The sequence below is a fragment of the Rhipicephalus microplus genome, chromosome 1 (assembly GCF_043290135.1).
Source record: "Rhipicephalus microplus isolate Deutch F79 chromosome 1, USDA_Rmic, whole genome shotgun sequence".
NCBI classification, from domain to species: Eukaryota; Metazoa; Arthropoda; class Arachnida; order Ixodida; family Ixodidae; genus Rhipicephalus; species Rhipicephalus microplus.
Genome location: NC_134700.1, coordinates 214,885,053 through 214,900,256, shown reverse-complemented (window position 1 = coordinate 214,900,256; position 15,204 = coordinate 214,885,053). Strand labels below are relative to the sequence as shown.

General features: G+C 41.0%; 2 protein-coding genes across 5 annotated transcripts in view; one reads left to right on the top strand and one right to left on the bottom strand.

Moving 5' to 3' along the window:
• Positions 1 to 518: 518 nt before the first annotated feature.
• Positions 519 to 11,240, bottom strand: LOC142806752 (uncharacterized). Its single transcript, XM_075891294.1, has 8 exons — positions 10,665 to 11,240; positions 10,096 to 10,340; positions 9,824 to 9,887; positions 9,590 to 9,720; positions 7,889 to 8,007; positions 6,266 to 6,398; positions 5,154 to 5,250; positions 519 to 3,885 (listed from the first exon to the last, which is right to left on the bottom strand). The coding sequence occupies exons 1-8, from the start codon at positions 10,900 to 10,902 to the stop codon at positions 3,773 to 3,775; spliced, it is 1,140 nt and encodes a 379-aa protein (XP_075747409.1). The 5' UTR covers positions 10,903 to 11,240; the 3' UTR covers positions 519 to 3,772.
• Positions 10,086 to 15,204, top strand: part of LOC142806723 (tRNA endonuclease ANKZF1-like) — a 23,311-nt gene continuing 18,192 nt past the window's right edge. Inside the window, exons 1-2 of one of the 4 annotated variants that reach the window (XM_075891293.1) lie at positions 10,086 to 10,171; positions 14,949 to 15,139. In XM_075891293.1, the coding sequence (XP_075747408.1) occupies positions 14,950 to 15,139 (190 nt within the window). In that variant the 5' untranslated portion in view covers positions 10,086 to 10,171; position 14,949. Of the gene's footprint in view, positions 10,172 to 11,274; positions 11,420 to 11,509; positions 11,628 to 11,677; positions 12,169 to 14,948; positions 15,140 to 15,204 lie in introns of those variants that run through there. The other 3 variants (XM_075891290.1, XM_075891291.1, XM_075891289.1) reach the window with 3 other exon arrangements.

Genomic DNA, 15,204 nt, shown 5'->3' with positions numbered 1-15,204 from the left:
AGCGGCCGTGGTAATACACTCATTTGACACTGAAATAAAACTTCGCCGCAAACTTTTTTTAAGCAGGTGTTTTCATGGCATAGCACTACTAAGCTGCAGTGAAACCACCTTTACAAAAATGTTACATAAAGTTTAACACAGTAAAAGCTTGATAATTTAACACCAATTACTTCAAAAAATCATACACATTCCCTGGTCCTTGCAAGCCTATGTCCTGTTGAATGATATCAAATTCTTATTAATTCGGTCAAATTTGGCTGCAACACGGTTATTCAGAGAATTTTCAGAGCGTGCGGAGTATGAAGCGCCGTAAATGTATGACGCACAGCATTCGCAAACAACCAAAATGAGGTGGCGCAGTCTACATTTCCATCACCATCAATGCGAACCGTATGTTAAAACTGGTAACGTTTCAGGTTAGCACGTTTTGGGTTAGTTAGGTCTGGGAGATTTCAAAGGGACACTAAAGGCAAGTATCAAGTCGACGACGTTGATTGTTGAAGTAGCGGTCCAGAAACCTCGTAGTGCTGCTTTTGTGCCGAGGAAGGGCTTATTTTGAAATAAAATCCTATTTTAGCAGTCAGCATCGCGTTAGGACACTTTGAATCTCGCGCCTGAAAGTGGTCTTTCACTGTTGGGCACTGTTGCCACAGGCAACGGTGCCCGCCTTTACTGCATGGTTGCTGACACTAGCAGCAACAGGGTAAAAGTAGTGGGAGCCCCAGCAGCAACAACGGCCAGTGAACAATTGTCTGCTTGCTTGGTTCAACTGGCCCCACTAGAGGGCACCACCTATACAGCCAAACCAGACGAGAAGCGAGCTTTTGAACCCCTCGTGCCACTTTCTAAAGTAACACCAGGTCGTTCTTTTTTCAATTAATCGAATTGAAATGATTATGATTTATATGTGGGGTTTAACATCCCAAAACCACCATACAGTTATGAAAGATGCTGTAGTGGAGGCCTCCGGAAATTTCGACCACCTGGGGTTCTTCAACGTACATCCAAATTAGAGTACACAGGCCTACAGCATTTCCTCCACCATCGAAAATACAGCCGCCGCTGCCGGGATCCGATGCCGCGACCTGCGGGTCAGCAGTCGAGTACCTTAGTCACTTAACCATGATTACCAGTGATTATTTACAGTTGGACGCTTTCACGCCATTAAGATCATTTAAAATATTTCCCACTTGTGGCGCATGTGGTGTCAAACATTTACCTTATTTTCTCGATTAGTAGAACACTCCTGTTGATTATATTGGTGTTCTAGACATTCCCAAACATGAATATTTCACCCTGACTTTTTAATTATTATTTGCCTTTAGTGTCCCTTTAAGCTGTGGTCCCATTGTGAACCGAGTTGCAAATGGCGAAAATTGCAGCTTTTACACTAATCTTATGAAAAATAAGTACAGGATTTATGTATTCATTAAGAAAATGAAAGCACATTGACATAATCAACATATGCCTAATGTTGTCCTGATGCTTTCGATAATTTGGAATTCGGTTAATTCGGACAGTTTTTGAAATCTGTATTAATTATGCCCTCTGCGTTGTCTTGCTTTTCTCGCAAAGCAGCCCACTCCATTTTACTTGCCATTTCTATGAGCTTTTACTGCCTACGCATATTTGTTCATTCTCAATATTTCAAAATTTTGAATTTAAGTTCACATCAAAATGAATTCAAATATTAAAATATTTCTTCAAATACTTGAAGTGCTTGGATATTCGCAGATGTCTATATTCATAGTACTGAATATCTGCAGTGATATTAATGCACTGTGATAAATGCATTGTTGAAAAATTGACAGAGCAGCAATTGCACTCTATTGAGAATGTTGACTTGGGTTGGAATTCGTCATCTACTAAAGTCTTAAACAGCAGAGCTTTTGGGTGGCATTTTGTTGAGCACTGTTCATATTTACAGTAGAGTGATGATTATAAATAACAAGTTCAACTGACCCTTAGTAGCTGAAATTTGCTAACCTTCATTGGCTCCCAGTATTTACATGAATTATCCAGCTATTGCAGTTTGTATTTAATATATGTAACACTTCAACTGATCTCTAGAAAATACAGGTACTGATATATATTTCCTTTAAATGTATCATGATACCAATAACGAACATACATGCACCCTGAATGATATCTTGAGATACCCAAAATGTATCTTCAGACAGTATCTAATTGCACCTATTTTCAATTCTGCTCAGCCCTTGAGTGGCAGCAATGAATTCTTTGAGGAAACTGCCGAAACAGAGTAAAAACTTTCCATGTTTTGCTTCCTTGAAACCAACACCTGGGTAATGAAAGGCGCAATAAGTGGGGAATGTTTCATTTTTCTGAACCGTGGGGAATTGTTTGACGTCCACTTGCACGTAACTAGACACACACTTTTACATTCTTCCACAACAAGAAAATGATAACTGTAACTGAGCACTGAACCCAGAACCTCATGCTCAATCGCATAACGGTGCAACATTCGAGCTACAGGGATCAGCGCTGCACAACACGACGTACACCATAAGATGGATGTTCCAATCCTCCTGAATGCTCAGCCCACATCAGTCATTTACAGCATAGCGCTAAGTGCCCCAGCATTTTTCACTGCAGTGGAAACTGTGGCCAGTCACCGGTGGTCTCCACAAGTTGTAGATCTAGTTCTGTCTGTACATTGCACTATTATGGCGGGTGTTTTGCTTCTATTTTGATGAAATGAACCAATAAAACATTTTCATTGACAAAGACACACTTTCACTAAAAGAAAAATAAGCAATCCAACTCTAAAAATAACAAAGGAAATCTTTTCTTGCAATAAATAAGTGACTACGTCGATTACCAACAATACCATCCCTGGTATACCTTCATAATGAAGCATTCTACAGCTTGTGGAGATGGCAAGAAGTACATTCAATGAAAGGGTGCCAGGGATAAAGAGTTGAGATAGAGAGAACAGGGTAGTGACCAGTACTGGCAGGCCAATTGCAGTACATTTAGCTGCATATTTGCGATGATACTGCTCCTTTCTAAGCAGAAGTTTCTACTGGTTTTAAAACTACTGTTCCTTGATTTTTTTCAGCTGAGTGCAGCATTTCTTTTTGTGACACACAGTGGTGAAATCACATTAATGCTCTTTCTTAGCACTTGCACCTATTCTTTAATATCGAAGGCCAATTTATGTTTTGTTACTGGCCCTGCTGCTGCCTCATAAACTTCTATAGGTGTCCTTAATGTAGCACAGCTACACCAGGACGATGAGAAGCTACAGCATATACAGCACTACAGCATATTTCAGTCACATTTATATGCTCCTATGCCGTTCTTTTACTTCCTCCCCCCTTCCTCTTCTAGTGTTTTTGTCACTCATTCTTGTCGTACGTATATGCATCCATGCACCCATCTTAATGAACCAAAATATTATCATGCATCACAGCTTTTTTTTTTTTTTTTTTCGACTGCACCTGAATCAGCAATCCCTAAACATCCAACTCTCAGCTCTGCAGCTTTCACCATATCCAAGCCTTTCACAAGAATAAGCACTTCACCTACGACGCAGATTACACATGCCGGTACAAGGAAAGTACAGGTCTGTAATTATCTCAAAACCTGTCACTGGCTGGTGTGCCCTTTGACACCCCTTTCCATCACCACAAGCTGTGTGAACGATGTAATGTTTAAAATAAATATGCGCATGCTCGTATGTAATGCTAAGTATATGTACATAGGACTCTCCGTTCAACTTAGGAACCGTTTTGTGCATAAGTTATATTGCCTATGAGTTGTTATGTAAGCGATGCTTGGTGTCACCAGTGGGCACCATTGCAGACGGATAAAAGTTGTGAAGCGGCATGTGCACCGTGTCCATGAGTTGACAATAGTTGGGCTCTGAAAAATGACAACACGAGATATGTGTACACTAATTCAGTCTAGAAACAGGTCTAACTAATGCAGGAAAAAAGGTTACAATAAACATAACACAAGTGATACCAGATACTAGTTTGAAAAGGTGTACCAATAAAGCCAGTAAAACTCCCTCTGCTCATATACAGCTTGAAATGGCAACTGCCAGAACATTGCCAATAGTCAAAGCTGTTGTTCCTCAATTTCTGACAATAATCAAATATGTTTGTTCCTGCTTCTGTTCCTACCTACAATAAGGCGACCATGATACTCCGTTCAATGGCAGTTTTCTGAAGAATGCGATTTTTAAAACACAAGTGGACACAATAGTTGACATTGTTATGTGAAACCTAGTTTCAGAAAATGTTCCTGGCAGGAATGTGCAAATATAAGAAAATTTTGAATAAAAGGTCACTGAAAGAAAAGCCTGAAATGCAACTTGGAGCAGCATCACCTGTACCTAGCATTCATCAATCATGCCAGCACCCATTACCTGCCACGGCACATGCTACTTTAGTTATTGCCACATTAACCCATTTTCGTAGGATATGCGGTGACGGATGTCCATCGCGCAACAATCTGATCCTGTGTATGAAATTCAATTATGCTACCTTTGTGAGGAGATAAACAGAACTGGTGGCTAGCTTCAGCACATCGTGTTATGGCCTGTAGTCATGCAGTCTGCGGCAATGCCCTTTGCTGGTTTCGGTTCTGCCGCATGTTCGCGAGGAAGGTATGTGAAACATGAACCTTTACCAGCACTTTCTTACAACTGCGGCAGAAGTTGATTTCGACCATTATTGGCACTGATTTTAGCTGGTTTAATACAGATGCTCGTAAGGTGTTCCCACTTTTATTGTTTACTGTGTTTAGTTCAGTTCTTCAGATGCTTGGCAAAGTGTTCATTTCGCCAAACGCAACTTGTCGGTTCAAGAAGAGAATAGACACGCACTTTAAGTGTGCAAACTGCCATAAGACGTTTCCCATGGGCCAGTGTTTCATCAAATACCCCACTCTGAAATACTAATGACGATTTAGCAGTTCTGAGTGATGCTGACACCAAGATACTGTTTCCAATTTCTTGCTTACAATTTACAACTTTACATGTTTTGTACATTTAAAATCTCTAATAAAGTAATTCTGCCACCTCGGAAAGCTTAAAAAAAAAAAATTGACCCTCAAAATGTTAAGCGACGCACCACTAAAAAAGCCTGCCTTGTGTAACAGGAAAATGGACCGCCCTGCTGACTCACCGTCATCTGGCAACAAGAAGTGGTGCCTCACCAAGAAGTCCAGCAAGATGGGGCAACTAGTAATCTTGAACTCCTCAGACAAAACCAGGTTTTTTACCTGTGGAGCGAAACGAGCAACATGACACGAGAAAGGAGCACATCACATCAACAGACCCGCAAAGCCTGCAATTGCTAATGTCACGCGATGAGAATGAGCCTGGTATTCGTTCAATTAAGCATGACTACCTAAATGATCCAAAACATATGTGAAACACCGCTTGCAAGGTGAACTTCACTGCCAAACTTCTGTGGTAAAGCATTATTGTACCGGTGGACTACATGATAATGATACTGACTTTTTTTTTTCCTTGCCGAGTAAACTTTCTTACCGTGACAAACTACCTTGATCCACATGAGGGAGAGGCTGCAAACATTTTGTTAAGGTAACCACGATGCTTTGGTGTATCACGATATAATAACTTAAAAGAAAGAAAAAGCATCAAAGCCTTCACAATGCACTTTGCCAGCATTGATACCTCTAGTAGCGCTCCTTCACTATAATTAAGAAAAGTAAAGGTGCCATTCCTTCAGTGTGGGGAAGCAAATAGATTTCGAGGCACGTAGGCACCGGATTGACGATAGTATCTGCGTTGACATATTCCTTGAGCATATGGGAGTGTTTCTTTTTGTTCAGTTTTTCTGTCCCTTTCTATGAGTGCATATATTTTGTGATGATTCTATAATAATAAACAGTTGCTTCTTTGTGCTTGTGTAATCCCATGTCGTACTCTCTACGTCGCTTTCATTTCCTTGTAGTAGCAGGCAAAAAGTTAACAATATGTACAACAATAAGCGCCTACCTTCTTATTGTGAGCATTCAATGGCACTGACAAGGTCAAGGAGGTGTACTAGCACAAAATCCTTAAGTAACCAGTAGCACAATCTACGGTGCATTTGGAATCACCATTCAAGCCAAAATGACAACGAATGAAGCGACGCATCTGCACTAACATTAAGCGTGACAGCACCAGCACAACAGGTACACACGGATTCCAAGCATGGTGGGATTGGTTGATTTGGTCACAGCTAAGTTTACTTGGATGTGTGTCAACAAGAAAGCTTCCTGTAAATACCTCTGGAATTGTCATAAGGTAGAAGTTGTCCACTTCATTGTCCGAGCAGTGAGGCTCAAAGTCTGCGGGAAGCTCCAGGTCGAAGACGAAAATTGTCTCCGGAAATATGCCCCGATCGTCTTCATACACAAACCTGGCACAAACATTCAATAATTTCATCGGTACCAAAATATTGAAGATATAAACAGGAAATCAAACGATGACGTTGGCACTAGTTGTAATAAATTGTTGGACAGTCCTTTCCTCAAGCAAATAAAAAAAACATATTCAGTGTAGCTGAATATTCAAAATTAGTAACATTCCAACACTGCCAGAAATCATTCCAGATTTGCTGTGCCATCTCTGATAATTGATTAAGTATATTCATGTTACTAATAACACGCCTCCACCCTATGGTAACGTTCAGGAAGTCCTCGCAGCACTTTCACTTAGGTTGCACAGCACTGCATCAAAAATAAAGCAACAAAAACACCACATAAAAGCCACCTGGTAAACAAAAACTAATCTACTTCAAACCTACGTGTCGCAATCACGTATACGTGCTCCCCAAAGTAGTTCATTTCGCTTCAGAATACGTATCTAAAAGGAATACACTTGCAATGCAACTAAAGAAAGCTTTGAGCATAGGCTGCCCTTAGTAGCAGATGATAATTCCTCCAAGGTGCACATTACTGTAAATACTTGCAGATGTGTATTATAGTAAACAAACACTTGCAGTCTTTCATAAAGCTCTGAAAGTTTTCTTCTGAAAAAGTGTTTGTTGTGTGGCACTGCCAATTTTCTTTCCCTCATTCCTTTTGCACTGAACCTCACTTACCATCTGACTGTAGCACACATGTACAGTAGACTCTCAGTAAATGGAACCTGAAGGGTCCGGGAAAATATGTTCCATTTAACAAGAGTTCCGTTTACTGAGAGATGAAAAAAGGTGCAGAATAAAAGCCCCAAACCAAACATAGCGGAGGCATTTGTTCCGTTTAAGCAGTAGTTACGTTTAACAGATTTCCGTTTACTGAGAGTCTACTGTAATCATGAAAAAAACACAACCCATGCAGAGAGAAATGCACATTGTCATTAATAATCTTTCTATTCATTAGCAAGCATATGCCACTTGATGCGATTAACGAAACAGAGACAGCGAAGCTGTATAATCAAGCTATCACACCCTTCTGAAATGCAAGGGACTTTTTCAACGCCTGTTTCAGTGAGCCGACTCACCACGTATGCGAACAACATATCTTCACCACAACCGAGTCATAGCCTCTTTATGGTTCTCTCACAGGCTTTGTCGCCACTATTCTACTAAAAGGCATTGGATATTCAGCACGCTGTCAATTTCCAGCATTAAAGCACCACGGCTATACAGATGCCAAGCTGACATCTATTGTGGAGCTGGGAAAACACTATGTGAAGCATAAGTATATCGAGTCGCTGAGAAAGAAAAATGTGCAATGTTTTTTCTTTAACTGAAGTATAGACTTACTTGGAAGTAGGCTTAATTTTACATTTCATTATTGCTAATAACATTACAAAGTGAGAAAATTTGGTATGGACACAGGTTAACACAGCTAAAGGTTTCTTGTAGCCAGTGAACGCAGGCGATTTCATGTAAAAAAAACTCACGACACATTCCCAGCTGGCCTGATAGCACTGAGTAGGTGATCTGGCAATGATGCCTCCTCTTGCGCTTCCTTGCGGACGCACTCAGTTAGGGTGTAGCCGACGCAAAAGCCACCAGTCACCTTGAAAGATACGACATTGCACACAGGCGTCTTAAGTATGGCAGACATAAGGTAACAATATTAGCAAATGTATTCAAAACTACACAGGATTTGACTCGCGGGAAAGAGCTTTGTCGAATCGAACTAATCCTCGATGTTCAAGTAACAAAGTACAACATATTAATGAATGGTTCCTTACCACAGTGGAGGCACCTTTCTTTACAGGCTACGAAACGCAAGGCAGCTCTCTTGTGTGAACGTACATAACAAGGTTATGAGTTCCCATACACGATACTTCCCGACCAGAACCTCACACAGAGTCTACTACCATGCCTCCAGGTGAATTGCCAACTACGTCAGCAACTGCTACAAGAACATCCTATTTCATGCGTCTTTATTACTGCCACATTTCCTTCTAAAATCACTCCATCGCTGGCCCCTGTTTGCTACAACGATGTACTGCCCAAGTTACCTAAACAAATCAAAGTGGCACTTCACAAGGTGTATTCCTAGTGGAATGGTTAAAATGGAAGAGCTAACTGATAACAGTAACCTAGCCTTTATGCGAGTTATTACTGTATTGACTATACAAACTTTAGAAAGCTAAGTGTGCGTCTATGATTCAGGTGGGTATTTATATTACATACTTTCACCTTATTTCTTTTCCTTTTTGTAGAAATAAGCATGACGTTATCACTTGCAATGATATAAACATGGTGCAAACAGTTTCACTGCATGCGCTAATAATATACAGCCAACACAGCTAGCTGCAATGCTGGGACAGCGAAAGGAATTTTTTCAGAAAGCTTTTACTCATGCATTTAACAGTCTTTAGGGCATACAAATCAACGTGTCTAAGCGTGGATCAAGTCAATAGGCCACTTTGATGAATATCATGCTCCCTGTCTAGTCATTGGAGTCCATGTATTGGATGTATACTGCTTCAGGGAATGTCGTATTGGAAATTATGTCATTTGAAAGGAAAAGCATTCTCACAAATGAATGAATGAGCTGACATTTGTAGAAGGAAAATGTATTGCCTTATACTGGGGCTGCATTGCTTTTACATCATTCACTGAACAAGGTTGCTCCATTAATTCATTCCTACGAAAAGAACACTGTCTGCAATATGTAAACGTAAACAAGGAAGCTTAAGCTTTCACAAGCTATCTTAATTTAATTATGAGTCGGTCTTACAAATTAATGCTACAGCACTGCTTGAATATGCTACAAGCTTAGATTAGATCCTTTCTTTATATACAAGCATGCCTCATCAATGAATATGGGGGCTGCGAGTTTCATCCAGCTGCAAAATCATGTAAGCCGTGACGGCTGCATACATATGCAATCTGTATTCCCTACTGGGATACATATATGAACACACAGACCAGCTTTTTGGTATGTTAACATAATGTGACACTGTAAATTTACAGGCTATGAGGCTAGATTAGGAGGCGTCACAATTTTTGCATAAAACGATGTTATATATGTGTATATATATATGAACACAATTATTTCCTACGGCATTCAAATAGAATCCAGTCGACGATCGATGTCGCTGGCGCACGCTACTACGAATAAACACGCACACAATAATTATTACCAAGTTATCGATCTTGTTTGGAAAGGTTTCCTTCGTTGCTGATCTCCGCTGAAACCAGACGCTCATAGATCCATCGGGCCGCTTCACGTATCCATTTATGTGCACTCCATATCGCTTCAGACCGAATAAGCCTTCAAGAAAACAAAACAAGAAAGCACATGCGTCTTGTTATCACGTTGCAAGATGGTTTCGCAAAAGCGATTAAGGATTCAAGATCGTCATGCAGTCACTCACATGTAGCGGCTCTTTCCATCTTCATCGCAGCTTTGTCTCCGAACCTGGCGCTGACTTCGTAGCACTAATAAGAAGGAGAGAAGAACGAAAACAAGAAAAAAAGAAAGAGAACCGATGGTTGTCATAGATGACATAATGCCACGATAGTCACACTTTCTCGCTTCAGCTACGATTTAGTAATGTGCTGCAGCTGAACGGACGCGCGCATCTATAAATAGAATTGTCCAGCGCAGACGGTGAGCGCACGTAAACAAGAGGAATAGAACACATACTTCGTTCCTCCAGCCGTTGAGCGTCTTGAAGATTTTCTTCTTCCGTAAATCTTGCAAGACGTCGGCAACCTTCACGGTGCGTTCTTCGTACGTCTTCCAGCTCGGATTCAAGAGAACCCGGTTCGTTTTGATGTCGTAGTGAAAGGCGTCCTTGTAAGGGGCCAGATGTATCCAATCGTTGGGCCGAATGAAACCCATGTGCTGATCGCCGACGAAAAACAGCTTGCACTTCTCATGATAGAAACCTGCGGCGGAGAAAAATGCAGCGGTGCGGGAACATTCGAGGCGCGCTCGATGCCACGCAGTGAACAGCAGCCACCGCGCTTTCCCTCGCACACCACTGAATTCGCGCCCCGATCATCGCGAGCGATTGTTTTCGCTAATCCGCTCTGCGCACCTCTCTTATTATGAAGAAATCAGTAGACACCTTTATGAACTTCACTTCGTGTCTGAGGTAGTCATTGAAGAAAGAGAGAAAATGCATGGGTCGCAAACGTTACTACACAGTACAACGTCGATGAAAGCGTTGGATAGCGGGAGACATAATTCATACAACGCAAGAGACTTACTGATTCGCGTGATGTCGAAATTCTCCAGTAAGCGTTGCAGTTTCGCCGACCAATTCATGTCGGTGGAGAACGTATGAATGCGCGATACGCGGCAAAGTCCCGGAGCTCTCCGCTTCCAGGAGCTTGTGCGCGCGATCGCAGCAGACTGCTTCCAGGCGGCTGCTGCCGACAGGCAAGGCAGAGCAATGCGTGCAGTATTTTCAGCCGTGCCAAGAACAGCCAGCCAAACGGGTCCCATTGTTTCGTTCTTGTTGTTGTCCTAAACTAGTCGGATTACTATACGATCGGGACGTTTACGAAAAAAGTTTTACGGTTAATGAAGTTTACGAACGTGAGACTTTCGAGCTATTTGTGTGTTACTTAACTTCGAAGCAACCAGAAAAAAAACGCAACGTTACGTTGAATGCGTGCAGAAAATAAAACGAGGTGCCTGCTCCTAATATGACTGTCCTACGGGCGATGTAGTAACCTCGCAGGCCTTACACATCTCCCACTAGTGTAACGCGCAGCTGATAGCGGCTTATCGGCTGCTGTCATCTCTGGCCTCGAAGTAAAGCAAAAGAAGCGTATGAAAAACCGCGAACAGGGGGGGAAAAAGCGCGGTCACTGCAACTGGCTCCATCTGTCATTCTGCAGTGTAAGCATTGTGGCTAAGCTGCAGCCAAGGTAAAGCCAGCGGTGAGCCAGCGAAAGTAGTAGTGAAACTACAGTTTGAAGTCTAGTGGGGGCTGGGGGTGCGCGTGGTTTGCCGAAATGTGAGTTGTGTCTTCATTCATTCAACCATTCATTCATTTCTGCTGTCAGGTGCGTATGGAAGGGACAGTTAATAACGCATTTGGCCGTATTTCGACCTGCACGACGGGCACCAATGTACAGGAACCTCACATTTCAGAGAAAGTATGCAATGGAATCAGACGTTGCGTAACAGCTGTATGATCGATCAAGTGCTTCTCGTTCACACAGGTTTGCCATGAATACATTGTCTTTTTGCGTCTTACTGGCAAACTCGGTATTAGCTCTTTGTAAGACCACGTCAACCGCGTCAAACTAGAGCCCGCGGTGACGTATTTGCCTTCTGCTAACCGTATTTCATTTCGCGCATACATATATTAAAAAGGAAGAAGAAACGAAGCACCTGATGTTCAACGCGTTGACCAAAAAATTAAACGTATTGTGCTCATACATTTTTTTTCCCCTTCTGATTGTGCTACCACGTACTATGCGCATCAAAAATTACGATCGGCTTGAGTAAATATGGCCAGCTTATTTCCCATTTCTATATTCATGAACGTACACAAATAATCAAGATTAATGAAGAGAGATCGGTTTTCGCAGAGGTTTCATGTCAGCTTTTTTCTGTGAGCAGACGCAATTAAGAATGAGTACAATGCTATTGCTTCTCCGAAATCCCGCAAAGTAGGACATCATATATAAAAACGGGATCACATACAAAAGCTTACTAGCATCTCGGCACCACTGACAAAGCCACTATGTCCAGCATCACGTGAGTACCCCTAAATAATTCTGGGGATTGTACTGCTGCTACACAGCAAGTCAGATCTCAATATATTTATTAAGATAGCTACATCCTCCTAGTTTAATAATAAATCAGTTTATATGCGTTGTTGCGTTTTATAGTAGCAGTATTGGTGGGTGCCTTCGTAATGTACTGAATGATATTAAAAATAAATATTTTGTATTAGTCTGTAACATGCTGGGCATATACTATTGGCTCTGGCATTGTTGCTTTGTGCACCTAGAATGAAGTCTCACTCAGTGCAGCAGTTTTGAAAAATAAGTGTGCATTTGTATTGCTATGTGGCATTTTATGGCAGTAGTACGTGTGTATAAGAGTGCTGGTGGACCTATAATCTTGACAATAATAACGTTGCTGACATGGAAGTAAGCATTTGCCTGTGACACCAGTTTTGTTGCATGCTGGTAGAACTGTAATGTTGGTTGGTTTATGAGGTGTAACATCCCAAAGCAACCAGGGCTATTAGCCTGTAATGATGGGCTCTAGATAATTTTGACCGTCTGAGGTTCTTCAACATGCACCAACATCCCACAGTGCACGGATTTCGAGCAATATGTTTTCAACGAAATGCCACTGCCACGTGTGGAATTGAACTCACGTTTTTCAGGTTAGCTGCCGTGAACCTTAACCACAAGCACAGAGCCATTACGGGAGCCCGGAAAGAAATGTAATGTGTCATAGATATAAAGAATCTCATAATCTTTTGTTGGGAAGCATCATGAGGCAAAATTCTGATGCCAACATAGGGTAAAAAAATTATTTTAGACCTTGATGTATTGGAACTTGTATGGGACTCTAGTTCACGATTATTATGAACTGGTTGCCATGTTGAATGGAAAATGTCTATTCTTTAAAAATACCTTTTCATCTTTTATAAACTTCTTCATTGTCTATTTCGAAGATGTGTAACAGGCTAATGGCAGTTAATTTTGATATTTGGTTGTCTTTCTGGTACATTGTGGCAACTGCAGTGACGATTACAGACATCTGACCATAAACGCACATTCTAGGCAAAGCAGGTTAAACACTTTCTATGTAAAAAAAATATTTAATGCTTTTTACAGTGGTGCTATTATGGCATACCTCTTTTATTTCTTTGTGTTTCTTCCTCTATGGAAAAGCTCCTAGTGACCTCTAGAGCCCAGTTAACCACCGATATCTGTTAGGCATACGACGGGACGTACATTTAGGATATTTCAGACATCCATCACATGTCCACGGATGTACACTACATACGTACAGTATCAATTTTTATAAAAGGGAACACGGGAGCGCATGGCCTGTGCGCTCCGGTGGCTGCTGGCAGCGCGTTCAAGCGGGAGTGAGAGCAACCACAGTCTGTTTTCGCGTCATCTCACGGCGAGCAAAACAACCATTCGTTGCTGATATGGAACCAGCGGCAAAATAGCGACCCCCTCCCCCTTCAAGGTGATTACGCGATAGCCAGTATTCACCTTGAAGGGGGAAGGGTCGCAATCTTGCCGCTGGTTCCATTTAATTAGAGAAATGTTTAATTAATAATAATGAGAAAATAATGAGGAATTATTTAATAATAATAATTAAAATGTGCATAATTACACAGCTAAAAGTAATTGTAGACAAAATCAAGCATGAAAGATAGTTACTGTGCTAAAAACAGGCTATGAAAAGTAATGTCTGTTTGAGAAAGGTGTATAGTTATACAAATTGTGAAAAGTGCAAGACATGGCTAGTAATTATACATAAAAATTAACAATACGGTAGTAATTACATACAATGAAGTCACTGTAAAAAAATACTAATGTAGATGTTGAATGCACGTATATTCATTCAGTGGTGTCACAGTTCTATTATTATTATTATTACCTTTATTTAGAAATACTGTCAACCCTTTATTGAGGGTCATTACAGGAAAGGTATGACACACTGTACAAACAAATTGGGGATATAACTACACATCTCCCAATGATAAACCAGGTATACAAATATACAAATCCGTGAAAGCTCTGCATTCCAAGCGAAAAACACACACCCTGATTCGCAAAGCAACGAATAACAATCACAATAATATTTACAATAAATCGCATAAATGTAAATCAAGTAAGTGCACAAACTCATTAACATCACCCGTATTGACAATGTTACTCGGTAACCCATTCTAATCTTCGATGACATAGGGGAAGAAAGTATGACGGAACGCCTTTGTTCGTGCAAAATAAGGTTGCAGTACTCGTGTATGGTTCGCCCTCTCGCTTCGTTTCCCAGGTTGTTTTATGTAGTCATTTCTGTTAATTTTAAACTCACCTTCTAATAATTGAAAAAGAAACTTTAATCTATTTTTGCGTCTGTGCTTGTGGAGCGCCTCGAGATCACATAGTTGTAGCATTTCTGTGATTGAGTCGTTCTGCTTATATCTCGAGCATATAAAGCGAGCTGCAAGCCGTTGTATGCGTTCAAGTTTATTTACAAGCACTTTTTGGTGGGGACTCCAGACAATACTAGTATATTCCAATATTGGCTGTATGAAAGTTTTAAAAGCAAGAAGTTTTATGTCCATACTAGCATCCTGAAGTTTTTTTCTTAATATGTACAATTTTTGTGAGGTCCTAGAGCAAACATTATCAATATGTGTGTACCACTTTAGGTTATGCATTATTGTAAGACCTAGGTAAAGCAGGTCCTCATTTGTGTAATAAATACACAAATGAGGATAAGAAAACCTAACTAATTGACATTTTTGGTTTCCAATTTCTTTACTTGCTTTTCAGTATGGCCGAAGCGTCAGCAGAACCAACTACATCAGGCCAAAGTACCGCCGAGGCCCCATCTTATCCAAATTTCTTCACCTGGCAGTTGACTGACCCATTCAAGGTTGAACGATACCTGACTGGTCTCTCGCTTGCCAACTGCACTCCGCAGTTGGAGCAGGAGTTCTATTCATCACCCAGCTTCAGACATGGTAATTAACAAAACAAATTCATGCTGCATCTGCTGCATGAACCTAAACTCAACATATTGAGGCAG

Excerpts from the sequence above, each read along its gene's own strand:
- LOC142806752 (XM_075891294.1), bottom strand. The coding sequence starts at position 10,902 with ATGGGACCCGTTTGGCTGGCTGTTCTTGGCACGGCTGAAAATACTGCA. Across the intron at positions 10,341-10,664 it reads TTTCGACATCACGCGAATCA|GTTTCTATCATGAGAAGTGC; the intron begins GTAAGTCTCTTG and ends TCTCCGCCGCAG. Across the intron at positions 3,886-5,153 it reads CTTCTTGTTGCCAGATGACG|AGCCCAACTATTGTCAACTC; the intron begins GTGAGTCAGCAG and ends GTCATTTTTCAG.